Raw genomic sequence first — 19964 nt, forward strand, 5'->3', positions numbered from 1 at the left:
ACACGCCGCCTTGCTAATATTACTCTATTATCAGCAAGATTTGTTTATGGCTTCATAATTTGTTTAAGCCCTGAACGGTTTATTCATCCTTTCATTTAAGCTACGTGGTGGCAATGTAATATATTTTTTTGCTAATGTATTTTTTTTAATTTTTTTTTTTTTACTGTTTTTACTTATGTAACTGACTTTTTTTTTTGAAGGTTCAAGCATGTCTGTCCACACACAGTACATGCACATTCAAGTATTGAGAAGGAATGATCAATTCAACATGCATTGAAAATGCATACTTAATCTTGTCAACATTAATTTGAACACATTGTACAAAAAAGGCCAAACATTGAACTGATTTTAAATGATGTTTATTGTAAATGGAATAATGACAGAATCTGTGTGTATTGGACTGGAAGGCCAAACATGCTGTATTGAATCCATAATTGAATGCCTATCATAAAATGGAGCAAGAATTAAAATCATGAACATAAAGCAAAAATATATATTCTCAGGAATTGTCAGCTATTTTCATAGGATACGAAATACAACAAATGAATGAGGCTTTTAATGTTAATTTCAAGCTTAAAATCAAACTTTCTGTGCATCCATTTCTTTATCTCAGTTTGTTTCATAAGTGCTTAAGTTGAAGTGTGCTTGATTCACTGTATGCCACTTAAGATCATTTCCTCCTCGTTGTTAGTGACCTGAAACATAAAGAGTTCAGTTATAGGTAAGGTTCCAGTGAAGCTGATGTCAGAACATCCATCTACTAATTTATCTGTTTGTACTGCTTACAGTCCCCCTAGTTAATGTATTTGTTTCCTTGTACTGTTATCACCATTTTCTGAGCTCAAACCTCAGCCTTGGAGACTGATGGACCAGTGTCTGACAAAGACTTGAAATACTGTCATTAAAGTGTATACTCTTTTCTGTATTAAACAGTACGCGATGAGCGGTTTCAAACATGTTATTACATTTACATGTAGGCATTTAGCAGAGGCTATTATCCAGAGTATCTTAAGTTGGTGTATTCATACTGTGCCCTCCAAATGTATGGAAACAGTATAGTGAAAAGTTATTTTTGCTATATAAGGCATTTCGAATTTGAATTTAAAAAATAAATAATATTAGACAAAATTACAGGCAATCTGCTTTTATTTTATGGTATTTACATGCGTATGTTTTTTTCTGACCATTTTTACAGAAACAGCTGTCTTTGTGTTGTCCCTCCATTTTCAGCTCTGCAAAGGTTAACTGATGAACTGAAAAGTAAATCAAACTAATGAAGTCTAATTAGTGTTTAAATGAAAACCCACAGAATGGTAGGTCTGCAGGAACAGGGTTGGTTACCACTAGTGTATTCCTTGTGACTCCAAATGCGATCTCCGCAGATGAAAACAAAGGCTAAAACCAACACTAACTGCTTTTTTATGTGCACAATCCATGCAAAAGAAAACACCTGAGCAACAGTTTTCACTTGCCAGTCATCCCTTAACTTGCTTATGCACAGCTAAAAAATGGGGGAATTAACATTTCCTGTTTCTGTAAAATGGTATACCATATACCCATGTTAATACAATGAAATAAAAGCTGATTGTCTGTACTTTTGTCTCATATTCTTATTTTGATGTTCAATCCAAATGCCTTAAGTACAGTGCCCTCCATAATGTTTTTTTTCCTTGATTTGCCTTCATACTCCACAATGATTGATTTGTAATCAAATAATTCACATGGTTAACGTGCATATTCTCAGCTTCCATTAAGTGGTGAATTTTTTTATACATTTTGGTTTTGGTGTATAGAAATTACAGCACTTTTTATACATAGCCCCCCTCCTTCCCATTTCTAGGCACCACAATGTTTCTGACAAATGGCTTCACAGGTGTTTCTGATTAGTCTGTGTCTGATGTGTTCATCAATTGCTTTTTTAGCACAGGTATAAGAGAGATTTCTGATTCTTTATTCTAGGCTTTTGATTGCCTTTGGATTTATAATTGGTGTTTGTCAACATGAGGTCCAGAGTTGTTTCAATGAAAGTCAAGGAAGCCATTATCAGGCTGAGAAATAAAACAAAAACTGTCAGAGTCATACGCCAAACCTTCGGGTCATCAAATTCAACTGTGTGAAGCATCATTAAGAAGAAAGAGAGCAGTGGTGAGCGCAGTAAATGCAATCACCTGTCAGACAGATCAGGAACACTCTTTAATAGGCAGGCTATTAGTAATTCTGTCCATAGAAGAGTCCATAGTGGGCAGGTGAGACCAAAATTAATTTATATCAGAGTGATGGCAAGAGCAAAATGTGAAGGCCAAAAGGAACTGCTGAGTGTGTTATGGTTTGGGCATGTATGGCTGCCACAGCTACTGACCCACTTGTCTTCAGTGATGATGTAACTGCAGATAACAGCAACAGAATAAAAACATCTGCTACTGCCTAAAAACTCATTGGATGGTGCTTTATCCTACAGCAAGAAAATAATCCCAAACATACTGCCAAAGCAAATAATTTTTTCAAAGCCAAAAACTGAAAAATTCTTTTCTGTCACTCAATCTAAATCCAGTTGAATCTGCATTCCATATGCTGAAAGGAAACTTAAGGCCACTAGCTCCCGAAACAAGTAGGAGATGAAGATGGCCACAGTACAGGCCTGGCAGATGATTGCAAGAGAAGATATGTAGCTCCTGGTGATGTCTATGAGTCACACATTTCAAGCAGTCATTGCATGCAAAGGATAGGCGACAAAGTACTAAACATGACTGCTTTCATTTAGATAACATTAATATGTCCCAAATAAGCCCTGAAATGAAGGAGCTATGTATAAAAAGTTCTGTAATGTGTAATACATACGGTGAAACCAATATGTATAAAATACACCTAATAAAAGCTCCGAATCTCCACTTTAACCTCATGTAAATTGTATGATTACAGAGCCAAGTCAAGAAAATATATTTTTCCTAAACATTATAATGTATACAGTAAAAATGACTAATTTCACCCTACATTTCCCATTCTTTTGTGGGACACTGTAGAAGTTTAGGCAACAGACAATGCTAATCAGGGTTAAAGAGAGTAGTAAATACTACTATGTTTTGGAAATCACAAATGTGTCCACCTCATTATAATTAATTGGGTTTGGAAGTCACTCCACATTATGGGATTAATATCTTATTGAAATACTTGGTGCCTATGCTGTTTAATTTGGTTGCATTAAAAGGAAACGTTATTAGTATGAGACTGCAATATGACATGCAACTGTATTTTTCCATGAACCTTAATTTTGTTGTAATAATACATTGCAGGTAGTCTTGCAGAAGTATTAGAAAAGTGTTCGCAGACAGGTACCTCTTTGTGGGGGAGCGTTGACATAATCGGAGCTACCATTGTCCTCACTGTCCATGCTCTCACAGGACACACCTGTTGACCAGTGGCATACATAGTCATAATGAGCTACACCACAGGACAAAGCCCTCCCACACATCCGACATGGAAACATTTACATCTGCTGCTTTGTGGTGGGGTGAGCAGAGAATTGTTGGTCTTCACATTACAAGTTACAAAGCAAAGCTAAACTGATGTGATGAAAATAAGTAATGATGTATCAACACAGGAAAAGAATGCACTTAGTTGAGTGCAGACCTCTGCCAAGAGATAACAATCTCTCCTTGTGTGAATGTGCACAGCAAATGTTTTGGCAATTCGGTCATTACTTTTCAAGATTTCTTTGGCCTGATGCTGGCCCTAGAAGAGAGGTCATGCAGTCACCAAAATCAATACATTTCTTCCTCTTGGCAACATGAATGGACACAGCAAATTTCTTGGCAATCCAGCTATTACGTTTTGAGATACAGTATGTCAAAGACAATTTGAAAGTTTGGCCTGTTGGTGGCGGCAAAGAAAGGTCATGGGATCACTAAAATCAATATGTTTCATCCTCTTGGGAACATGAAGGTGCACAGCAAACTTAATTGCAATTCGGCCATTGCTTTTCTAGAAATGTTCGTCACAGGCGGAAGGACAAATGGACAGATGGATGGATTACATGACCTCCTTGGTAGAGGTAATAATTGCTTTAATACAGCACAGATAAGATTTCCAGCATCACCATGTGATTTGAGACCATTGTCTGAAAAGCATTAGTGATGACCTAAATCAGGGAGGGTTTTTCCATGAAATTGTATGTACATTGTCTGTGTATATATGTAATATAAAGTTGTATGAATGAAAGCTAGTGGAAACAAAGCCATTTTTGTTATTGTTAATCATGTTAAATTTTAGTATTATCTCTCTTAATAACAAACATAAGAAAGACTGACCTGGAAAAAGTCCGATGACGTCATCTTTGACATTGATGTAACTTTTCTCACTGGCTGTTGTTGTCACACACAAATACAAACATTTGATTTATTATGAAACTTTTTCAACTTCATCTTTTTTCTGCTGTTAATGGTCATTAATTGTAAAATGTAATCATGACAACAATCATGATGTAATTGCATTTTAATTTTACTATTTTATAAATTATTATGAAAATGAGATAAGACATTGTGTGTCAATAACAACTGAGCTTATTCTTACCAGAATCCACGTTTACATAGTCCACTTCACCAGTACCTAGAATTCAGGCAAATTCAACCATTATAGCAATTTTAAGGCCCTATAAAATGACTACCCTGTGGGTGAGGACCCCCACTTCAACAATATGGTTAATGTTTATGTTCAACACTACAGACAGTAGTGCAGGTTATTTACACCAGCACATGAAAACCTGTCTGATGACAATATATCATATATATACAAACATAAATTTCCAGGATCACAATATTTTCAATCACATAAAAAAATATTGATTTATATGAAAGTATAAAATAATACAATTTATGAGATTTGGAAATATAAATAAACAGTTTCTAAAAAGGGAAATATTTTTGATTGTTATCCTCACTGTTTCTACCCTCAGCTTTTAAAAACATTTTTGCATACCAGAACTCTGCACAGAAGGAAGGCTTTGCTGGGATGCACAGACAGACTTGCTAACAGGGGGATCTGGCAGCACCTCTCTTCAAGACCAAGTGGAAGACACAAGGGAGCAGGTAGATACAGAACAAAAGGCAACATTCAGGAATATACAGCAGACAGCACAACAGGACAATTTGCTATCATTACATTCATGTTATGTTTTACATTATTATAACTGTTCATGTAAAATTAATATTAAAGGCAAAGTTATTTTCAATCAGAGAAGAGACAGACATGACTTTATTTGGCTTATTGTTTATTACAAGACTGAGAAATCGAAACTCAAATATATTTAAAAAAAAATAAACTCACATGTAACCCGTTACATCATCATCTTCTTTATCAACACAGAAACCTGCAGTGGAATGGAAATACACTACAATCACATATACATTGGAAAGACCGACACACATAGAGACACACAGGTACACACACATGCACACACACACAACTGAATAGAGTATTGTTAGGTAGCAGTCAATTTCCAAATAATACAACTTAATATATTTTTAATTCCATACTGGACTGGGTCTTGAAGCTGTAAAATAATTTTGTTTTATCTGGTGTAAATGCTTTTTAAATCCAGCCACAAGTTCCACGGTGGAGAAATTCATCTTTCATTCATACTTCTTCATGATTTTATTCTCAGAATCCATTGCATTGCAGTTATATTGTCAATAGCAGCTTTAATAAATGTTAGGCTGCAAAGTGCTTTTATGGATTTTGCAAAAGTATTCAAAGTTGTGGTACGTATTTAATAAATGTCGGAGTTGCAATTAGCAGGCTAGAACCATTCATATTTGGAGTGGTCCAAGAAAAGAGTAGACAGCTTGAGTAGTTAATCACAGGATGGTAGGCAGTATTTGAAATCAGAAAATAAAATTGGTATAAAATTGACATTCCTCTCCATACAGTTCACTTTCAAAACTTGCTGTAGAAAAGCTAAAAACTTAATGTGATATTAGCTAGAATGTAAATGTAGGCTATTATACCAACTGTCTTTCATTTCACTTTTAGATGTGCATTTTATATGAAGGGGAAGCTATTGAAAAATACCAGAGAACATAAGAAATGAACATACATGAAAAGGTAAGACCAATATAAAAAGGGAAAATGCAAAAAATCAATGATGATAAAGAAATAAAAATGTGTTTGAAGATATCTAGGCTGAAAAATATTTCACTGGTCAAACAATAAAATAAATAAGACTGCAGTGTCCAAAATGTGAAAATAAAAAAGCAATAATCCCAAATTTTTGTTTTTCCAGTTAGATGAATGAGAAATCATCTTCATTCAACAACCCTTGTGAAATAAATGAATTAAAATGTCTTTGAAAACAGTTAAACTGAAAAATCAATTTCACTGAGATAAAAAAGCAAAATACATACTGTAGCCTGATGTCAAAAAAGTGATACAATGCAAAAATCTTAAATTTAAATGTTTTCCATTCAGGTGGATGAAAAATCTACTTTATTCAATATTAATGATACTAAATGAATGAAAATGTGTTTGAGGATATTTATGCTGAAAAATATATTTCAATCAACTAAATGTGAAAAAAAAACTAATATGCAAGATTATATATCTAAGTGAAAACTAGCAAAAATCCTAAATAGTTAGTTTTTACCCATTCAACTGAATCATCTTTATTCAACAACCATAATGAAAAAATTGAATGAAAGTGTTTTTGAAGATATTCATGATGAAAAGTCTATTTCAGTGGAAAAAGAGCAAAATCAGGTATCATGACATCATTTTATATTAATAAGTGAATTTGCAGACAGAGTTTTAGGAATTACATTTTTTAAAGATGGGAACAGTGTATGCACATTACTCACTGAAGTTATTTAATTATTTATAAAACATTTGTTTTCCACTCACTGAAGATATTACATTATTCATCAAAAAATGAGTCCACTTGATAAGGTAATAACCAACATATAATGTAAGAGCTATTCCATTTTCTGGCAAAAGGTATGTTATCTGTTCAACAGGCTTATTACATTATCCAGCAAGTTATCACAATATCTAGCTTTATTATGTTAGTAAAACAATAGGTATTAAATTATTGTACACTGCTCTGGATAAGAGCATCTGCTATGTGATTGCACTGTACTATAATGCAATGTTAAGTAATTATTAGATGTGTTTAGAACTCTCATTTGTGTTTACCCCTCTTTGTTTACCATTTGACTGCTTTGAAAAATACAGCGAAAATTTAATTTATATTTCATAAGAAGTTAGATTCTTACCTTGAGGAATTTCTTGGTTCTCATAGCTAGGAATACTCCCTGTAATGAATAAACACACAGTTAATATAACTACAGCAGTTTAATGTGTCCCACACAGCAAAGGGGATTGTCTTGGTATTAAGGGAAATTTCTGGGTGAAAGCATTTACATTTACATTTACATTACAGGCATTTGGCAGACGCTCTTATCCAGAGCGACGTACAACAAAGTGTATAACCATAACCAGGAACAAGTATACAAGCAATACAGCAATACAAATGAGACAAAGTGATAGCTAGACAACACCTTTTATTAATATAAGTAACTTATTTCAAATATACAGTGCCTTGCTGAAGTATTCAGGTCATTTTCACCTTTTGCTGGATTTAATTTAACATTTTTATTCAAAACTCACATGCTCAAACTGAAATAGAAAGGTGAAATTACATCAGCTGTCATGATACAGAAATATAACAGAATGTTGTTTGTATAAGACCTCTCACAATAATATCGTATTTGGTAGAAGCATCCTTTGCTAAAAAAAAAAAAATAAATAAATAAATAAAAAAATAAAAAAATAAAAAAATAATAATAATCATCATCATCATCATCATCATCATCGTCATCATCATCATCATCACCATCATCATCATGTCTAGCCCAGCTGCAGCAACAGCAGCAGCAGAAGCTTTTTCATCATTATTAATTGTACACTTCTAGTACATTCAATGAAAAAGTTCTTACATTTTTGAGAGAGATGGGAACAAGAGATTTAGGGAGATTGGCTCTGTTTTTTCCCTTGGTTTTTTCTGAGAGTAGCGCACACCTTCATTCCTCCGTTAGACTGCTCTAACAGGGATTAAAAGGATCACTACGATTTATTACGTCTGGGCCTGATTTATTCCCTGCAGACTTACCCAGCGCTACGATATGCTTGACTCATTTTATGATGTTTGTGTCTACTTTTTTAATTGTGTGTTTACCAATACACCTTTTCAGTACAAATATAACATTACAAATAGTTGCTTTGAATTTCATCCATGGAATGTTTCATTGTTTAAATATGCCTATTTCAAATTGTGTCCTGGGGTGCCCAATATCATATACAGTATATGGATATTTTTGAGTTGCACTTCACTTGCCAAAGACCAAATTGGCAGCTAAAATTTTGTGTTTTTATTTTCTATTTCATTTCCTTCTTTGCCCCAGTGTATGCACTCTTGGTTCATTGTCCTTCTGGCAACAAGGGATAGAGGACTGCTGAGTGGGAGGTAAAACTGAGAGAAGAAACTCACCATCTTCAGTTGGAGCAAAGGAGGAGTGGCGACTCTGAAGCAAGAGGGGAGAACTAAAACAGAGAGGGAAAGGGGAAGATCTACAGTCAAACATCGAAACTCATCGTACAATGTACAAGAAACATTGACATTTGTTCTGCTACCTGCAAACACTGTCATTCAGCACAGGTATCAGGCACATTTTTCAAGCGCTTTGAAATCCTTGGGTGCTTTTATGGTATCATCTATTATAAATGACATTTTTGCATAAATAATTATCTTGTCGTAAAAAAAAAAAACACGAATGGAAATTGTGATATAAACAGTTCTAACTGAAGACAACTTTTAAAACATGCAATGATTTCTAGCCATGGTTGGCCACTTTTTATCCATCTCAGCTGTTTGGAAGTACATTGCACTGAAGTGAATACAGCTGTGGGTCTTAGGATATTTACTCTACATTTCCAAAAGCATGTTGACAACTGTACATTACACCCATATGTACTTGATGAACATCTCATTCCAAAACCATGGACATTAATATGGAGTTGGTTTCCCCTTTGCTGCTATAAAAGCCTGCACTCTTCTGGGAAGGCTTTACACCAGATTTTGGAACATGGCTAGAGGGATTTGCTTCCATTCAGCCACCAGACCATCAGGGATGTCGGGCACTGATTTTGAGCGATAAGGTCTGGCTCGTAGTTGGCTTTCCATTTCATCCAAAAAGTGTTTGTTAGGGTTGAGATCAGGGCCCTGTGCAGGCCAAACAAGTTCTTCTACACCAAACTCGGCAAACCATCTCTTCATGGACCTCGGTTTGTGCACAGGGTCATTGTCATGCTGAAACTGGAAAGTGCTTTCCCCAAACTGCTGCCACAAAGTTGGAAACACAAAATACTCTAGAATGTCATTGTGTGCTGCAGCATTAAGATTTCCCTTCACTAGAACTATGGGACCTAGCCCAAACAATGAAAAACAACCCCAGACCATTTTTCCCCCTTCAGCAAACTTTTCGGTTGGCACAAGTTGGGCCAGTACAGTTGATACTTTGCATTCTGCCAAACACAGATTCATCCGTCAGACAGATAGTGAAGCATGATTCATCACTCCAGAGAAAGCATTTCCACTGCTCCAGAGTCCAATGGCGAAGTACTTTACACTACTCCAGACGACGCTTGGCATGGCTCATGGAGGCTTGTGTATGGCTGCTCGGCCATGGAAACCCATTTCATGAAGCTCTTGATGAACAGTTATTGTGCTGATGTTGTTTCCAGAGGTAGTATGGAACTCTGTAGTGAGTGCTGCAACTGATCGTTTTTTTCACGCTACACTCTTCAGCATGGACGGTCCTGGGGCCTCATTTATAAAAATGTTCTTAGATTTATACTTGAACTTAGTCTTAAGATCACCAACTTAGTCCTATGATCTATAAACCTCAAATTAACTTAAAATTGATGGCACCTGAATGTGCCTTACAATCAGCGATTTCCCCTTATATAATGCTAGTACAAATGAGGGTTTAGTCAGGAATAACTATGGACCAAAAGAGAAAAGCTTTTTGGAGATGACGGCAATGGTAGAGGAGATTGAAGACAGGCAACACGTATTATTCGGTGGACTAAATAGTGGGTTGACAAAGCCAAAGCCAAACAGGTAGCTTGGTAGTGTGTTGCCGCTGCAGTGAACAAATTGTTCATAAAGCTAATGCGAAGTTCACCACAGGCTTTGACGCATATGTGTCCCAAACTGCAATACCCCTACATAGCCAGCAGGAAAATAACTTGCGTCAAGTCTAGACTTTGCGTAGAGATAAGATCATTTCCACGTCAAAGTAAGGTTTTATAAATAACTACTTATACGTGATTTTCTGCGTAAGTCATACTTGAGATAAAAATGGATCTTTAGTCCGTTGTGTAAATGAGGCCCCTGTTCTGTGAGCTTGTTTGGCCTATTGTTTTGTGGCTGAGCTGTAGTTGCTCCCATACATTTCTGTGGTGTGGGGATGGCTGGTTTAAGCAGCCACACCTGCCCTGGGTCAAGCTAATTAGACCTGGCTAGTTAGATAATTGGTTATTAATTAGATAATTGGCCAGGCTAATTGGGCCCAGGAACAGGGGTGGCTGCACCTGTGCGTAGTGAGGTAATCAGTGCACACAGGTTAAATCTGCCATCCCCACCCACACAGGAGAGCTTCTCTGTCATGACAGTGTTAAAGATCTGCTCATTTGGCTGTACCATCTTGCCAAACCCTCGTGAATAAATCTGGACTGCTTGAACATCATCTCCCTGTGTCTCTGTGCTGGAGGGCCCCAAGGAAAGCCACTTCGGTGGCCTGTGGCAGGCGTGTTTGTCACAATTTCCATTTCACAATTACAGCACTTACAGTTGACTGGGGCAGCTCTAGAAGGGCAGAAATTTCATGAACTGACTTGTTGGAAAGGTGGCATCCTATGACATTGCCATGTTGAAAATCACTGAGCGCTTCAGTATGACTTATTCTACAGCCAATGGAGATGGCTGTATGCTTGATTTTATGCACCTTTTAGCAATGGGTGTGCCTGAACTAGCTGAAACCACTAATTAGAAGGGGTGTCCACATACTTTTGGAAATGTAGTGTATGTGCTTAAAGTGTGAGTCTGTATTGCAGTACGAACAGGAGAGAACCTACGTGGCAGACAGTAGGTGGGAGGAGTGTCCAGAGCTCCCGCTCATGTTGATGGGATTGGTGGAGACAACCAGAACTGGGCCTGCCAATCACAGGAGAAAACGTTATTTTCAATCACAACACCTAATCCTCATTATAATTCCTTGCATGGTTTGAATTTATCATTTAAGTAGCTAATCTGAAAAAATTCATTAAATAAATTGAATAAATAAATGAAAATCTCATCCAGTGAAGCCTAAATAAAGGATTGGGCACATAATGCCACCAACTTCCAATTATTTCCCTCAATCAGTTATTGGATACTCTATAAGCCAAATACTATGTTACAGGTGGGCTAGTGTGGCGTAATGAATGACAGACACATCTCCAGACCAGCTGAGTCCCAGAGCAGTGGACCCACGTTCATAGTTAGCTAATGACATAGTTCAGCCAAGAATTAGTGATATTTAGATTACCTGGCTCAGCCTGCCCCCTTGTGAGGAACTTTACTGTGACTGAGCCATTCAGAAGCTCCAAGCCATTTACCAGAGTAAATGATCCAAAATGTTTTTGCCAAAGTTCAATACATTTTTTGTCTTCTGCTTCTGTTCAGCATGGGAATGTCAAAAATTTACCAAAAGCAGCAAACATTTATATCATTAAGATTTCACCAAGAACCATGCAAAAATCATGAAGGTAATTAGAATTGTGTTAAAATCCCAATGTGTCAAAAAACAATTAAAATCCAAGAACTGTTTCATTTACAGTGACTCTCTCTTATCTATTGTTGTCAACCCTGTGTCTCAAGTTCTGCATAACAAGTTAAACAAAATTGGTTTGACTTGAAACTGGAAGCAAAGAAAATCTAAATATCTAATAAAGCTTCTAATAAAGCCAGGTCAGCTATAGCAATTAAGGCCTAAGCTATGACTTCTGTGCCCTATTCATAGCAAAAAGAAATGTAATGGAGTTATACAAACACAATCTGTAAAACAAGCTTTGCAAATGTTTTTTTTTCATTTACGCACACAATATGAACATTTTAGAGCACCTGTGAAACTGACATGCAAAAACTTTGATAAATCCCACATTGTTTGCGTAAACACGTTTACGAACAATTTAAGATCATTTGGCTCACGTTTGATAGATGAGGCCCGATGTGTGCATTCTGCATAAAGAGATCTTCTGGATGTTCCCCTCACAAATTATTCTGGCACACTGTGTCCCTAGCCAGGACATGATGCATCAAACGCACATCTAGACATGTGCTCCTATATTTAGACACATGCTCCTACTCTTCCAGCCTACTAGCTGGCATTCATTCTATGCATTAAAATTACAGAATGTTTCCTCTATCAACTATTTATGTTTCCTGTAGGCTACCATGCTGTTGATTTTTTCCACGTATATCTTCCTAATATTTTTCAGTAGCTGAATGCCTCAAGAATGCCTGAATGCCTAAAGGGGTTACGGAATAACTGTTCCAAAAAGTGGCTTAAAAGGTTTTATTTACCTGCAGTTCGCACTATACGAAATCCTCCTGATCCCGTTGGGAACCTGACAGAAATGAGGCGGGTACACAAAATATTTCAGAACAATAGACTGACTTGACATCGCAGAAGAGAGTAAAACTAACATATATGCATTTAATCAACATATATGATTACATACTGATGACGATATGAGCAATGAACTTACGGTTGAGTCTCATCATAGTCACCATAATTCTGCTGGATGGAAGCTGAGGAGAAGAAAAGTATTTGGAAGGTTTTGCATGGTGCTGTGCCCCCGAAGGACAAACCATTCATGAATAAATGAATGAATACAGGTTTGAATAATGATCTCCTGAGACTTGCTTGTCTTTAATAAATGGTTGACATTATCATTGAGTAAAAATATATCTGGGGCTGTTTGCAATGTTTCAAGCATCAAATATTTCTCTTCCCTCCTACACGACCATTCCTCTTTTTATTCCCCTTTCCCGTTATTACTGTGTGAGTGTTTTCTGCAGCTCAAACATAGTCCCGCCAGGAGAACAACAGGCACCACAAGAAGAGCTCCAACCAATGTGGAATCCAGCACAGTCGTTTCCATGACTACAGACATAAAAAAGAATGGAGAAAGGAACATTGACATGATCATCTTGTTTAAATATGTGAAAATTATATTGTGTCACAGATGATACATTTACAACCACATAAGTACATCACAACTGCTACAGTGCTTAAACCAGGTTTACCTGATATTTTATATTCTTTCTACAAGGGCCTTTAAATGATTATTACTCCAGTCATCAGCCCTTCACTATTCCCCAGGCTTCCGAGTGCCCTCCTGTTTCTGCTTTGTATTAAAGGGACAGTTCACTTTTTGGGGTTTTCAGTTTTAGTTTTTATTTCAGATGAAGTGCATGTCTCTGAATGTGTGCTATTTGTGTGCAATGAAGGATACTGTAGATCTGGGGTGCACCACAAGGGCCGATCCATTTCAGGGTAGCACGTAAAATGAAAAGAACAAAAGATATTGCAAAAAAGCTTCTGTACATTACCAGCTACAGTACGCATTTAAGCTGTATGCAAATGTTCTGGCTGAACCTACTAAGTTGACAACTGTAAAAGTAAAGGGAATATGTAATTTTGAGCAAATATCCATTTCATTCTGTGCTTTGTGCAGATGGTGGAGGTGGTAAATAATAATGTAAAATAACTCATTATGATTTTTTTTTTTTTCAAAAGAAACTTGGGTAATAATAGAAGCAAAATATTTAAATACCTCAAAATTTGCATATGGAGCCAAAAACCCCACTCTTACCCATGGTACCTGGCCTTAAGGACCTCGCTTAAGGGTACAATGACAGTGTCCTACTGGGAAATCAAACCTGCAACCATTAGGTGCAGTTCTCTACACATTATACGACATTGGCAGCCATAAAGTGAGATTTTCTGTTTCCTATGCAATGTGTCTATGCCGGTCTAATGTTTTATGAATGACCAAAGGTACGACCAGCTATTAAGCATGCAGATGGGAAAGTATGATGATTTATTGTCCCCAGATGAGTTTTTTTACTGGGTACAAAATTCATTGAAATTGATCAAGTGTAAGAGATATCATTTTATGGTTGAATTTTATGGTTGGCCAAACAAGCTGGCAATTTACAAAGCCTTAAAATCTAGCCGGGTCTGTCACAAAAAAGACACTCGGAGAGCGGGGAGTGGTGGTGTCCAAACTGAAGCTACAACATTGGTTTTATAAACTGAACGGCAACATGGATGAGTTGAAGTACAAGCTGCCTATGGGTGGGATTATTTGGTTAAGAGGTCGATGAAGAAGGGAGCATGAAAAAAGAGCAGTGTGATCTCACTGTTTGTAAACTTAAGCTTTGGTTTTGTTCCTGTTTCATGGCTGTGTCTGATTTTTCTGTTTGAGTGCTCCCTCCCAACTGTGGTCTTAGTTAAAATGTTACATAGCTTTTAAAAGTCAAGTCTCTCTCTCGCCCCTCTGTTCTCTGTCTGTGGTTCAATTCAGTTGTTAATTGCCAGGAAACGGATTTCCTGTGTTCTGCACGAGAACATATCTGACACCTTATTCACACCATAGACTTCTAAATACACTGAAAAACATAACTGGCTGGGGACTTACACACATTTCACTTGGAATGAACAAACTGATTATCTGATTTGGACAGAGGGTAAAATATATTTACTACATCCTCAGTACATGCATACAAAACTGTAAAATATATATTTAAGTTTCTTAAATTTGGGTATCTGTATGCAAGAAGCAGTATTCAAAGTATTTCATCATAAAAAAATGATTTAAAAAAGATTACTGCCTCTACATCATCAATTCTAATATTACACATTATAACACTATTATATTTGTTAGTATTTGACACAATATAATTTTCCCTTGTCGACCAGCTTTGCTATACAATATATTTATGAAAGGTCTACCCAGCTAACTGCTTGCCTTGTGTACTGGTTACACATTGTGTTGCACGTTGTGTGAGTGCATGTATTATATTTAGCCATTATTAAACAAAAATAAAATTAATCATTAGTTGTGTAGGAGGAAGTATGAAAAAATTATATTTCTGATTCTGATGCTTTATACCACCCAGCAGAGTGAAATCACAAGAAAGATTACGAAGCGACCTGAGGGAGTAACATAAATTGTGATGAATACTGTTCAGCCATTAACTGGACACCACAGTGTATAAACACGTGCTCAGGCAGAGGTAATTCAGACATATGCATGGACACACCCAGCACAAGTGTATTTCCAATGATTCATGAATATGTGTAAAAAAAGCGAAGATTGCAAAAGATGACAGCAATAAACGCCCTGTCTCAGACCAAGTTAATTATGTTCATAACACATTGTTACATAACTCACCTCTTCCAAGGGGACTGCAGAACCAGATGATATCCAAAATCTGTCTATTTTGAGTTTATTCAAGATATCCAAGCAAATGTTCAGGAAGAATCTAAACTGGTTCACATCATGCATGAGCACATCTACAGTCACTTTCTGTGTACCGCCATTTTGAATACTAACCCTTCCCTTCTTTTCTGAATCTTCTTGAAATAGTTTTTCTTGTTATCTCATCTATATGCCTTCCCTCTGTTTCCTATTTGAATTCCTCTATAAAATAAGTGTAACTTGTGTCTGTTACTGTGTTTTATATCTTTTCAAATACTTTTCAAATATTCACACTAAATCTATCTGCATGCTGTCATTATTTACTGTTCAATGTCACTGTTGGAACTTGGTTTTTACTATTCTCTCTCAATTACCCTATAATTTGAACAGCTTTTCTACTTAGCATTTTTCACCCTTTTTCTTTCTTTCTTTCTTTCTTTCTGTCCCAGTTGTTGCTCTATCGTTAAACTAACCTCCCTCCCCCTCACCTTCTCATACACGTTCTCAACTACCCTGTCTCTCCACCCCCTGCTCCCCTCTGTGTTTCAGCCTGCAGAATCAGAAACTGACAGTATCTCACAACCTTTTCACATCTGAAAACCTGTCCTCTCCCTTTCTCTCTTTACAAGTTATGCCCTACATAACTCATATATTAGGGAATTACTTAACTCATACACTCAATTTAATTAGTTTCAGCTTGGAATATCAGGATAAGAATATTAACCAATGAGCTTTGTAACAAACAGGGGTGCACCACAAAATTGTGGGCACTGTGTAAATTCAGTCTCTGTGGGCCCCCTTCCCAAAACAAACTTTTTAGTCCAGGCCTTTTAAGGCACCCCAATACCACCCCCCCTGCCCAACACCCCCCCCCCCCCGCCTTTGAGCGCTGGGTAATCAGTTCCACTATTTCTCGCACTACAACCCCCCTGCTGATAAAGCACCATTTTAAACTATATACAGTTTCATACAGTTTGTGATTAATTAAAATGCCCCAGTGACTACAATATGTGAGCATGGTTTTTACCAAGCAACACAGTTGTGGGGAAAAGCCCACTCACTTGTAGACAGAATAATTATGTGCTGTTGTTGCAATGTTGCGCTAGTTTGAGGAGCACTATTTGTTGGTCAGCGTGGACAAACCACATTGACCTACTAAGAATAACATATTCAACTCCACTTCGTTGTGTGGCAATAAAGTGGTGCTGCGATGCACTCGGTATCTCTAACAACATCTTTACCTCACCCGCTTTCTTCCTAAACAGGAAACCAGCCCAACGAGAGGAAATGTTCATTTATATTCCTTCAAACTGAAAAAAGCATATACAATATTTGTATAACATTTTAGCAAACGAGGACAGTCAGAAATGTGCCTGAACGGCTAACTCACTAAAACACAAACACGTCTCGAACAATGGCAGACGTAGGGAGAGCATTTCTTACAAACGCAGACAAAGGTAGGCTTTTCGGCCTAATGCAGAGACCTATATTGCAAGGATTTCAATTTTATGCGTGAGGCAATAGAGGTGCTTAGGAGACCGCAGTGCTTCAGTTGCATTTCTCACTAGTGGGTGGATGATAAACAGTAATTCACTGGTTTCACAGACTGAGACTAAAAGTGAAACTTGAGTAAGTATTTGCCAAACAGCCCAAAGATGCATTCATCAATACTTGCTTATTGATATTGTATAATTTGTGATTTTGTGGGATTGTTGCAAACCTTCACAATGGACTGATATTCAACAGTCTCTAGTTTCTTTACATCCCAAAATAAACACTAGTATCATGAACACAGCCAACGAGCGGACTGTCTCTCTTCTCTCTCCGTTTACTCAACTCACTCACTAAAGACAACTCTTATGACTGCTGCTGTAAGTCAGAACTGCGCTAGCCTAGCTTTTCCAAAATAGTAACGCAGCATTCTTTAAATCTTGGCCCATCTCACCTGAACACCTGTTATTATTAGCATAGCATCATTAGAACTAGAACGCATTGTCATTGTTCTGGTTATGCACTGCTGTGAAACACTATACTCAATTAAATTACATTTGTATAGTGTTTTACAGAGTTTTACACTGTCACAAAGAAGTTGTACAGGCAAACAGGAAATAAAAAAATTGGGCAAGACTGAACCTGAACTCACAAAAAACCAGCAAGTAAAGAAAGCACTCAAATAATAAATAAACTCCCGAGCAGATGTGGGGCCAAGTCACTTCCTGTGTAGTTCTAACAATGATAGAATTGTGCAGCAAGAGGACATGCTCTATGCCTCAGTGCACCAATTCTTCAAAAAAGCAACCCAACTTTCAGTTTTCTAAGACATACTTCAGAAGGAAAAGTAGGTGCAACAGGTTGAGGATGTAAATCCTATTTCAGTCTAAAGGTGACACTCAAAGTGTAAATTATGTCCTTTGTGGGAAGACAGAATTTTACCCATACTGATTGTCACGGATATGGAGATGATGGAGACCTACAATTTCTAATGATTTTATAAAAGTGATTGGTTTTATTAAGTCAAGCGACCAGTAAGTGTACAATCACTCAGTATTTATACGCACAAATGTTGACATAAAAAATAATCTGTTTAGTTAGCAAGTTAGAGTATCAGTTTTTATTAGCATAATACTTCCATATCCATAAAATACAGATTAACTGTTTGGGATTGGCGAATGTTTACCACATAATGCATAGTGATTGATAGTTGGAATAGGAAAAGTGCATAAAAATGATGACTCCAGTTCTCTGACATATCCATGTAATTCAGTTGGCTACGGGCCATAAATTCAAATCAAGAAAAATTCTAGCTTAACTAAATCCATATCAGACACACATTTGTTTATATGTAATGAATATCAGAGTCGCAATCAACAGGGAGAGTTGTATGGGACATTGAAGCAAAGGAATTCAAGTTCAAATCTTAATTGTGGCCATTTATTTAGCTTTAATATGATGTTTAAATTCCCATGAATGCCTACTGCCATTGTTATCCCTGAAATTGTAATGTATCCACGCCATAAAAGCCAATATATTGTACTGTGAGTTAATCACTATGCAGCAGTAAACTTCCATAGAACACACTACATACTAGTGCTGTAGTCGAGACCACCTAATCCGAGACCGAGTCAAGACCAAGCCCGAAAGGAGGTGAGACCAAGACCAAGACCGAAGGGGGGTGAGACCAAGACCAAGACCAAGACCGAAGGGGGGTGAGACCAAGACCAAGACCGAAGGGGGGTGAGACCAAGACCAAGACCGAAGGGGGGTGAGACCAAGACCAAGACCGAAGGGGGGCGAGACCGAGACCAAGACCGAAGGGGGGTGAGACCAAGACCAAGACCGAAGGGGGGTGAGACCAAGACCAAGACCGAAGGGGGGTGAGACCAAGACCAAGACCGAAGGGGGGCGAGACCGAGACCAAGACCAAGACCAAGACCGAGGGGGGGGGGGGGGGGGGGGGGGGGGGGGTGAGGAACCCTGGATCTGTATGTGAGAGTATGCTGTTAATAAACAGAAACATTCGTTTATAGTAGTTATATTAAACATATATATTTATTTGAAATTTAAATTTGTTTACCATTGGCCTGCAGTAAAAAATAAAAAATAATTTAACAATAGAACAGAATGTAAGAACAATTTAACAAAAATATTTTAGCACAATGTCTATAATGGTGCTTGCCTAAGTGAAAAGATTTAGATTTAGTTTAACTATTTTTCCATTGTGAAGTAGCTCTTAGTTTGGTAAACTAGTTTTAGAGTAGTTTCCTCAACACTGTTGAAAGATGAGTCTCTAATCAACCAAAATACAGATTTTACTAGATTAAATTTGTTTCAGTTGGCTGTGTGACATCTGTCCCTTGCCCTGCCTTGTACTCCAAGAACCTGAAATACAGGCAGGAAGAATCTATATGATTGTTGGTAATATGAACATCAATCACATCAAAAGAGCAATCTTAATCATAATGTATAACAGGATGCTCAACTTTATTGGCAGGAAGGCCACTTTGAAAAATGTATTTTATGTCGGGGGCAGAGTATAGTGTATGCGCGCTTGTTTTTGTGCTGCGTATTTGTAGACCCAAATTGTGACTTTATGGTGATTCTGTGGTTCAGTATATAAATGACGATACTTAAATTGCAGCTCATCGATTTTTTTCCTCGTCAAAATGTCTCTAGGTCTCTAGTTTCATATGATACCCATATATTCTCTCTAGCGTTAAAACTGAGCTCGTTAGACCCTCCAGAAGACGGCGATACGCTCATCTTCAGAGGGTTCAAATCAAATATGGTTTTGGAAATTTTAAGTGACATTGATAAATGACCTCGTGGGCCACTGAGAAATGCTTCTTTCATATTTTGTATTGTGGGGACAAATGCACGTGTTCTAAATA

General features: G+C 37.2%; 1 protein-coding gene across 1 annotated transcript; it reads right to left on the reverse strand.

Moving 5' to 3' along the window:
• Nucleotides 1–343: 343 nt before the first annotated feature.
• Nucleotides 344–16143, reverse strand: LOC118220278. Its single transcript, XM_035404078.1, has 13 exons — nucleotides 15550–16143; nucleotides 13149–13253; nucleotides 12856–12898; nucleotides 12671–12714; nucleotides 11182–11260; nucleotides 8534–8586; nucleotides 7260–7298; nucleotides 5320–5362; nucleotides 4972–5048; nucleotides 4567–4602; nucleotides 4305–4358; nucleotides 3334–3405; nucleotides 344–695 (listed from the first exon to the last, which is right to left on the reverse strand). The coding sequence occupies exons 2-13, from the start codon at nucleotides 13249–13251 to the stop codon at nucleotides 688–690; spliced, it is 651 nt and encodes a 216-aa protein (XP_035259969.1). The 5' UTR covers nucleotides 13252–13253; nucleotides 15550–16143; the 3' UTR covers nucleotides 344–687.
• Between the last annotated feature and the right edge of the window lie 3821 nt (nucleotides 16144–19964).

The sequence above is a fragment of the Anguilla anguilla genome, chromosome 2, assembly GCF_013347855.1.
Source record: "Anguilla anguilla isolate fAngAng1 chromosome 2, fAngAng1.pri, whole genome shotgun sequence".
In the NCBI taxonomy this organism is placed as follows: domain Eukaryota; kingdom Metazoa; phylum Chordata; class Actinopteri; order Anguilliformes; family Anguillidae; genus Anguilla; species Anguilla anguilla.